The 8,773-nt window shown below is 42.3% G+C and overlaps 1 protein-coding gene across 1 annotated transcript; it reads left to right on the top strand.

Annotated features, from left to right (window-relative positions):
- The first annotated feature begins 697 nt into the window (after positions 1–697).
- LMOD2 (leiomodin 2) lies at positions 698–7,192 on the top strand. The gene is made up of 3 exons (XM_068165493.1): positions 698–1,267; positions 5,043–6,392; positions 6,756–7,192. The coding sequence occupies exons 1-3, from the start codon at positions 995–997 to the stop codon at positions 6,780–6,782; spliced, it is 1,650 nt and encodes a 549-aa protein (XP_068021594.1). The 5' UTR covers positions 698–994; the 3' UTR covers positions 6,783–7,192.
- The last annotated feature ends 1,581 nt before the right edge of the window (positions 7,193–8,773 follow it).

The following is an 8,773-nucleotide window of genomic DNA, read 5'->3' on the forward strand; positions in this document are numbered from 1 at the left end:
ATCAAAATAACCTATCATGTATTAGCAGACATAATATTCACGTAGATATACATTTAAAATTAAGAATTGAAGGGCACTCTCCATCTGCACATCAGTCAGCAAGCAGCAGCTAGTAACTGAAACAGCCACTAGAGGCCTTCATTTGCTAGGGACTGTCAGAAGTAAAGAAGACAGATCACTGCTGCCCACCCAGGGCTGGTTCCCTCTAAAGCTCTGTGACCCCTTCTCACTCACCCAGCCAAGTACAATTGTCTTCATGAAAAAACAGTCTCACAGGAGCTCCAAATGGACATGTCAAGCTGATTGTCCCTCCAGTCATCCTCAAAAAAAAGAAGGGGAATTAAAAAATAATCCATTTGTGTGGTTCATTACAAGCAAGACAAAACATTGTGGGAGCAAGGCTCCCCGTGGGCATTGTCACTGTGACCTCCTCTCTTTATGGGCTGCCTTCTCACCGCTATCCCCCTAAACATCTTTGCAGGATGACTGTGTGGTTCCACTTGAAAACCATGAAAATGAGAGGAAGTCTGCTGAACGTTGGTAAGAGTGTTTTATTTGCAGCCCCTGTGGCAGCTCAGGATTCAATGGATTTTCTTTGTTCTTTATAGCATTTTGGAGATAAAGTCAGTGTAAACGCACCCGAGTTTATTTGCTGCTGCCCCCCCGGTCTGTGAGGCTGGTATTCTCCCACTAGCTGTCTGCTCTAAATATGGCCATGGCCAGTGTGTCAATAATCCCCCTCTTTAAGGGACCTACAAACACTAGTGTTGGGACATTCTTGCTGTTCAGATGTCTAGCTGACGTCTGATGCTTAAAACGGAGCATGCTTTCATCCCTTCCTGCATTGTCGTAAGCCCCTGATGATTACTCTTAAAAGGGTGCCTCAGCTACACAGGCAAACAGTTGCTGACCAAATGAGACATAGCTTGCTTGCTCCAGCCTTCTTGAATGCCTAGTCAATTCAGGTTTGTACCAGTCTGACCAAGCTGGGACCATGTCTACCTTTGGCTACAGAAGAGAGCTCAGTAAATATGAAGATATTGATGAAGATGAGCTCCTTGCTTCTCTCACTGAAGAGGAGCTGAAGGAGCTGGAGCGAGAGCTGGAGGACATAGAGCCTGACCGTAACCTCCCAGTGGGTCAACGGCAGAAGAGTCTGACTGAGAAAACACCGACAGGGACATTCAGCCGGGAAGCACTAATGGCCTATTGGGAGAATGAGACCAGAAAACTCTTAGAAAAAGAGAGGTTGGGTACATGTGACAAGGTAAGATACAGAGGCATTTACTGTTTCCTGTAAATACTTGGGTTTGTTCTTCCCTGGCATGAACTTGCTGACTCTTTTCCTTTCCCTTTAGTCTTTTCATAGCATTTTAAAGAGCATCGTTAGCTGTATTTTTGTGCCAGCTAATGCACTCTCTGTTAGCTCAGAGTTTTTATTCTCTCTTGAGGTACTTAAATGCTCAGTTGAGAACAGAAGACACTTTCATGAAAAGACTATCAGTAGTGATTAAAATAGAGAAGAAACAAAAAAAAGGCCTATCAGAAAGTATTTGCCAGGTAACGATGTGGACTTATGGATAACATTTGCTTTTGTCTAAAAGTATAAAACATGCCCTTTTCCTCTACTTCAAAATAATCTGTATTGACTGCTGAGAAGTATGTCAGAAAGATAATTTTACATACATGCTATGTCAGAAGTTGAGTAAGCATAGCTGCCAGGCTTTATGCTTGCTGGAAGGAAGATGCACTGCACTCAGTAGCTTATGTTGCTTTGTTCCTGCTGAGGATCCCTGGTGCAGCTCAGTAATCTTCTGGCAACCATTTTCAGAGGGTAGCTGTAAGTTATTTTAAAAGTGGCCTGGGGTAGAAGGATCAGCCAAAACAGTTATCTATAGTCAATGCAGGTTAGGTAATTCATCCCCCCAAATAAAAAAAGAGCTGGTTCCTGAACTGCAAATGAACAGCACAGCTGGGCAGCACTGAAAGGCTCAGGCCTAGCAGGTGATGAGAGCTCTCAGCCTAAGCTAATGTCTATGTTACCATCCTCCAACCCTTACTAAACGATTTGTGAGACTGAGCTCTATCAAAAACCAGCTTCTGCTCTCACATTGGCTCCGTGTAATTTCAAAGCAAGGTGAGGACTTGGGGATGTGGGTAGCTTTTTGATTTCTAAGCGCTGCTTAGCACTGCTTCATACCAAGCTCTCTCCTTAAAAGGACAAGTTTTCCCAAAGCAAAGACAGAAAAACTAGACTTGGACCTTCTAACAGCCTTGATTCAAAAGCTTCGTTTATTTGCAAGACAATAATTGCAAATTATTTAACAATTAGATAAAATACACTCTTTAAGAAAAAATCACCTGGATTAAATTAGCCTGCAGCAATAACAGCCAGAATTTCTTTACACTGAAGCATTCTTTCCTGCTCATGAATGGTGGTGTGGGCAAACGCACAGACCATTATCTGTCATCAGACCATTAGTATCAGTTTGCAGACACTGACTTCACTCCCTGTTTGTCAAGTGCTAGGGAGGCAATGGCAAGATTAATGTTTATTTCCAGCTAAGTCTGGAACTTGAAACCTGGACAGTTCCAAACCCCTCTCTAAACAGGTCTAAGTTTTGATGTCTTATGTAATGGCAGGATATATTTTTCTTTTTCCATTTCTCTGCAGCATTAACAATGTGTATTGATCTGACAAGAAACTTCCTAAATGCATCTGTAAATACAAAAATGTTGACATGTTAATGTAGAGGGCACGAAGGCTCCTTTCACTGAAGGCAGTAAGAAATTTTCTTCTTTCTTGAAAGCAATTTTCTTCTTGCCCTCAGCTGTCTGAAAGTTAGACAGCTTATCTACAATAGTTATTTGTGTTCCTTCTATAGTTAGTGGTGAGAGATCAGCCCCTCCAGAAGGCAGATATCCTGCAGATAGCCTTTTAGGGTGAACGACCTGGCCTCCAAAGATATTTACCTCTGTGCACTGACTATTTTAGTCCTAACTTTTCACTGAGTTACTACTATAAAGTAAGATGAAATCATGCAGGCTATATGAAAATGCTGCCCCTGTAACAGAGCATGCTCCTATGGATATGCAAAAGGCAGAGTACTTGATTTTAGAACTACCATGCACAAATGACAGGTTAGGAAACTAAATCTCTTCTTTGATCCCAGAAAATGATTCTACTGAAAGAAAAAAATAACTATTTTTTTATTAATCTACTATCATGAAGCATATTAGCAGCCCACTTAGAGGCACCAGCTTCTGCTCATCTGCAGCTGTGTTGAAGGCTCTAATATGCATTCCTGGATAGAAGACAGGCTCCTCAATGCCTGGTGTTTTCAGCTTTTGAAAGCCTGCACATATGTGTAGAAACAACAGATACAAATCTTAGTCCCATAATAAACCTAGCTTAAATGCAGTCCTGTTTCTCTGTGTAGCACAGCCTTCCTGCACATGATCCACAGGAGAAACAACATGGCTCTGCAAGCCTTCCATGTGTAGGGCCATGGGGCTGGCTCCTGAGAGCCCTGCAGGTACTGAACACCCAGGAATGACAGGCTGGAACAGCTCTGTGTCCTGTTTCATTAGAGTCATGCTTCTGCAGACATTAAAGCTGCCGCCTGTTTTGCAGGTGTCCCAACACAGACATCTGCTTAAGACTGTGAGCCAGTACTGTGCAATCTGTCCTTACTATTATTTTGGCTTTCCCCTGCATTTTTATACCTGGATAAGCAATCAAACTTAAAACTGCACAGGTTTTCTAAAAATAGACTGTCATGTTAGTAACACTTTGGTTTTCCCGAAGCACAGAACACAATCACTGTGTCTCCATAGGCTGTGCTCACTTTGTAAAATACCCTCTAGTATGTTGCAAAGACTAAAATATGAATCATGTCACTAAAGCAGTGCATACAGAACAATTATACATCATCCAAAATTTTGTAAACATTTACATATTTGTCCAGTACACAAAACAGGACACGGGAGATCTTTCTGGGCAAAGAGGTTCAAGGTTGGTCACAGCTCATGGGTTCAGTCAGGGCCTGTACAGCACTGCTGTGCTTCAGGAGTCCTCAGAGTGGAGAGTGAGACTTTCTGGGGGTGCAGACATTTTGCTGTTCCTCTACAGAGAATTGTCCTCAACCACCCTGGTGGCTGCTGAGGCCATCAAGCAGAGTTTTGAGCAGTAGACACAAATTCTGAATTTTGGTGCCCACCAAACATGCTAAAATAACCTTGGGGTTTAGAAAAACAGTCAGTTTACTCTGTAGGCAAGGAGTTATAGTGAGTTACAATATGGCAGCTGAGCTGTGACAGCTGTCAGTGAGCTCAGTCTTAGATCTTGTCAAACATGTGGGCATTATTGATATGTGATTGCTTCTTACCTGTGGGAACAGATCTGAGACTTTTCTTCACAAATAGCTCTTAAGTGTGTATAGCCCAGCGGTTCATCCAGAGTCTTTTCGACATGACTCCTGTAGGTTGGTATTATTTGCTTGTTGTTATGCACATTTATGTGTGCAAACACTATTTGTACTCTAAAGCCTATCAGTCTTTAGCCTTTTTAGATATACTAACACATGCAAGGGAGTCTGAGCATAGACACAGGTGTCTAATCCTTGTGAAATCAAGAAACTTGTTGCTCATCGATCATGCCCATTCTGAAATTGCAGTCTTACATTTCTGTGGGCAAAGATCCAAATAACATACCTTTCTGGACATGCCAACACATAGAAAGCATGAAGCATGTTCATGTTGCAATATCTTGTATCAAATTTTCTCTTGGCAGAAATCAGTGATGTTAGAAAAGGTGTTCCAATTTATAATAAGCATTTGTCTTCTAAAGAATGTTTAATAAATACTATTTAAAAGGTGTTAGGTGCTGAAACATTTTCTGTTCCTCTAACTCTGTTTCTGGGGATTTATCTCTAGCTTTCAATATTAACTTACACAGTTTCAAGATAATTGGTTATGCGCAAAAAGGCAGTAGCTGCCTTACTGCAGTCATGTTTAACACCCACACCTGCCTTCTTGTTCAGGACTCTGAGCAAGAAGACAACAACTCAGAAGACATTCAAGAAGAATATTTCACAGAAAGCAATAGCGAAGTGTCTGAGGAGGCATATACTGAAGAGGAGGATGATGATGAAGAAGAAGAGGAGGAGGAAAATGAAGATGACAGTGATGATGAGGATGATGAAAAGCAAAATGCTGCAGCTGGTGAAAGACCTGAGCACGGCAAAAGTTCTGACCACATCAGACACAGAAAGTGTAACGGTGCAAAGGGTGGTGAAAACTTACTCAATGGCCACGACGGAAGAGACACCGATAATATGAGTTCAAAAGGCAGTGCCATTCACCCTTGTGGAAATCCAACGGTTATTGAGGAAGCTTTGGAAAAAGTTAGGAGCAATGACCCTGACACCACAGATGTCAATCTAAACAACATTGAAAACATCACTTCACAGATGCTTATACAATTTTCTCAAGCCCTGAGGGACAACACGGTGGTAAAGTCATTCAGCTTGGCTAACACCCATGCTGATGATAGCGTTGCGATAGCTATTGCCGGTATGTTAAAGGTAAATCAGTATATCACTAGTCTGAATATTGAGTCAAATTTTATCACAGGCAAAGGAGTGCTGGCCATCATGAGAGCTTTGCAGAGCAACAATGTTCTAACGGAACTGCGGTTCCACAATCAAAGACACATCATGGGCAGCCAGGTGGAAATGGACATAGTAAAACTGTTGAAAGAGAACACCACTCTGGTCAAGCTTGGATATCACTTTGACCTTGCTGGGCCAAGAATGAGCATGACAAGTATCCTGACAAGAAACATGGATAAACAAAGGCAAAAGCGTATGCAGGAGCAGCGGCAACAAGAGTCTGGTTGTGATGGAGCCATCAATCCAAAGACCAAAGTCTTGCAGAAAGGGACACCTCGATCTTCACCTTATGTGTCCCCCAAGAGCTCACCTTGGTCCTCTCCAAAGCTCCCTAAGAAAGTACCACCAGTGAAAAATCAGCCTTCGGCTCCTGCACCCCCACCTCCCCCTCCACCCCCACCTCCTCCTCCTCCTCCTCCTCCTCCCCCCCCAGTTATTCCAGAGAAGAAGGCACCAACCAGGAATATAGCTGAAGTCATCAAACAGCAAGAAAGCGCAAAAAGAGCCTTACAGAATGGACAGAAAAAGAAAAAAGGCAAAAAGAGCAAAAAACATGAGAACAGCATATTGAAGGAAATTAAAAATTCTCTAAGATCAGTCTCAGACAGAAAATCAGAGGAAGGTTCACAACCCTCCACCCGTCCCTCCACCCCACAAAGGTCTCTCCATGACAACCTTATGGAAGCAATTCGGGCAAGCAGCATAAAGCAATTAAGGCGGGTAAGTAAGAGATTGTATTTCACTAACAGATTGCGCCTCAGACATAACACAAGCTCAATGAATTTTTGTACTTATAGGTTTCATTAGAAAAAAAAACACCAAAAACTAATTCTTAGAAATGTGAGGACAAGAAAACATTTGAGATGAGCCATTTCTCTGGTCAGTCTTTTCTCAGCACACTGATTTCTATTCAGCTGTGATTTGGGACAGAAGTGGGGTACTTTGGCAGGTTCAAGCTTGTTACAGGAGATGCTGCATAGCACAGGTCTCTTCTTGGGAGTGTGTCTGGTAGGAATTTTGCCATCTAGACTGTGCAGCAAGAGTAATGAACACCTTCTCCAACCCACGCCCCCCCTCTTGTAGGTGGAAGTGCCAGAAGCCCTTCGGTGAAAGCCTGAACAACAGAAGCACAGCACTGCAGTTGTCAAGGGGAGGCTACTCATCTATTCACTGATGGTAATATAGACTGTGTAGCAAGCTGCTTCCAAAGTGCACCCTTAGATTCAAACCATTTCTCTTTTATTTCAAAGATAAAAAAGCCAGCAAAGTGCTAAATATCAAACAATGCTTTAAGGATACATTTGCCTTTTAATCTGTAAATATGGAAGTAATTTTCTTTTTTTATTTAATGAGATTTCTATGGAGGAAATGCTGCTTATTTAGATATTCTTTTCAATATCTGGTTGCACATCACTGGACAAGTTCTTCACACTGAGATGTAACAGGTTACCAATCTGTGATTTCTTCTTTTTTTTTCCCCATGAATTTACAATAAATGCAGTTTGAAGCTTTAAAACAGACACGTAGTCCTGGGTTTCTGTGAGCAAAAACCTACCAGATGTTTGTGTCACGTTTATTACCACTGGGGAAGTCTCCTGGGAAAGAACCTGAGATCCTTCTCAGCTGCAGCCATCAAGCCTGCTTGGAGGATAGTACTCAAGCCCTTACGTTAGTGCAGTTTCACACATAACATGGGGGGAAAAAAGTGGTTCATAATGCTATATACGACTGAAAGGGAAAGTGGGTGATCAATAGAGCTGCAGTTCATGTTAAAGGTTAAAAATTAATGTAGCTGTTTTAAAGATGCAGCAGAATTACTCGACTGAGATCCATTCAGCACAAGCACACACTGTTGTACCTAGGCAGAACTAGATCCATTATTCAGTCCAGCATTCAGGTGGAAAAAGACTTTCATATGATACCAGCTGAACAACAAGCAGGGTGTGAACTATCAATATGATATGATGGAAGCAGAGCCAACATCATTTGGAGATGCAGGAGGTATCACATCACAGGCGACAGCATGAATAACCTTTCTTCATGTAGTACTAGACATCTTCCCCTGACAGATTAGTTATGGTTCTGAGTGCTTTAGCTAGTGAGAAGCTAGCAATAATACAAAGGAAACTGAGCAGTGGCCAAAATGTTGAAAGGCAAAAGGGGGTACATATTCAGAAACACTGCTAAATATTATTTAGGTTGCTCATTTCAACAATAAATAGCAGAATCAGTGTTTTTTTTCCACAAAACCACGCCCAAATAATTACCTAAAGTTGCCCAACATTGTAGTGGTAAGGAAAAGATGCAGATGAAATATTAATGAGTCAGATTTCCCCTAGAAGGAACAGATAACTGGATGGAAAGACAACAGACAGGCTAATTCCATTAGTGAATTGTCAGGAATGTTACTGTTGTGGCAAGAAAGTGATGAAAATACTTCTTGCTTTTGTATTTATTGACTAGAACATACCAAAAGTGATTTATAGTTAACTGAAACATTTCCCAGCATTTTTTCTTTTGCCTCAGGATAACAACAATTTGTGAGTTATTTCTAGATGCAGTATCGCTGTGTCCAGTTCTGGGCCACTCAGTTTAAGAAGGACATTGAGACACTTGAATGTGTCCAGAGAAGGGCAATGAGGCTGGGGAGAGACCTCGAGCACAAGCCCTATGAGGAGAGGTTGAGGGAGCTGGGATTGTTTAGCCTGGAGAAGAGGAGGCTCAGGGGAGACCTCATTGTTGTTTACAACTACCTGAAGAGTGGTTGTAGCCAGGAGGGGGTTGGTCTCTTCTCTCAAGCAACCAGCACCAGAACAAGAGGACACAGTCTCATGCTGCGCCAGGGGAAGTTTAGGCTTGAGGTGAGGAGAAAGTTCTTCACTGAGAGAGTTGTTCACCATTGGAATGTGCTGCCCGGGGAGGTGGTGGAGTCACCATCCCTGGAGGTGTTCAAGAGGGCATTGGACGTGGCACTTGGTGCCATGGTCTAGCCATGAGGTCTGTGGTAACAGGTTGGACTTGATGATCTTTGAAGTCTCTTCCAACCTTGGTGATTCTGTGATTCTGTGATCATAGACCTATATCTCTATTTATAGTTCGTA

This window comes from Melanerpes formicivorus, unplaced genomic scaffold (genome assembly GCF_026170545.1).
Source record: "Melanerpes formicivorus ecotype bairdi unplaced genomic scaffold, bMelFor1.0.p_v2 SCAF_3, whole genome shotgun sequence".
Lineage (NCBI taxonomy): Eukaryota > Metazoa > Chordata > Aves > Piciformes > Picidae > Melanerpes > Melanerpes formicivorus.

Excerpts from the sequence above, each read along its gene's own strand:
- LMOD2 (XM_068165493.1), top strand. The coding sequence starts at position 995 with ATGTCTACCTTTGGCTACAGAAGAGAGCTCAGTAAATATGAAGATATT. Across the intron at positions 1,268-5,042 it reads GGTTGGGTACATGTGACAAG|GACTCTGAGCAAGAAGACAA; the intron begins GTAAGATACAGA and ends CTTCTTGTTCAG. Across the intron at positions 6,393-6,755 it reads GCATAAAGCAATTAAGGCGG|GTGGAAGTGCCAGAAGCCCT; the intron begins GTAAGTAAGAGA and ends CCCCTCTTGTAG.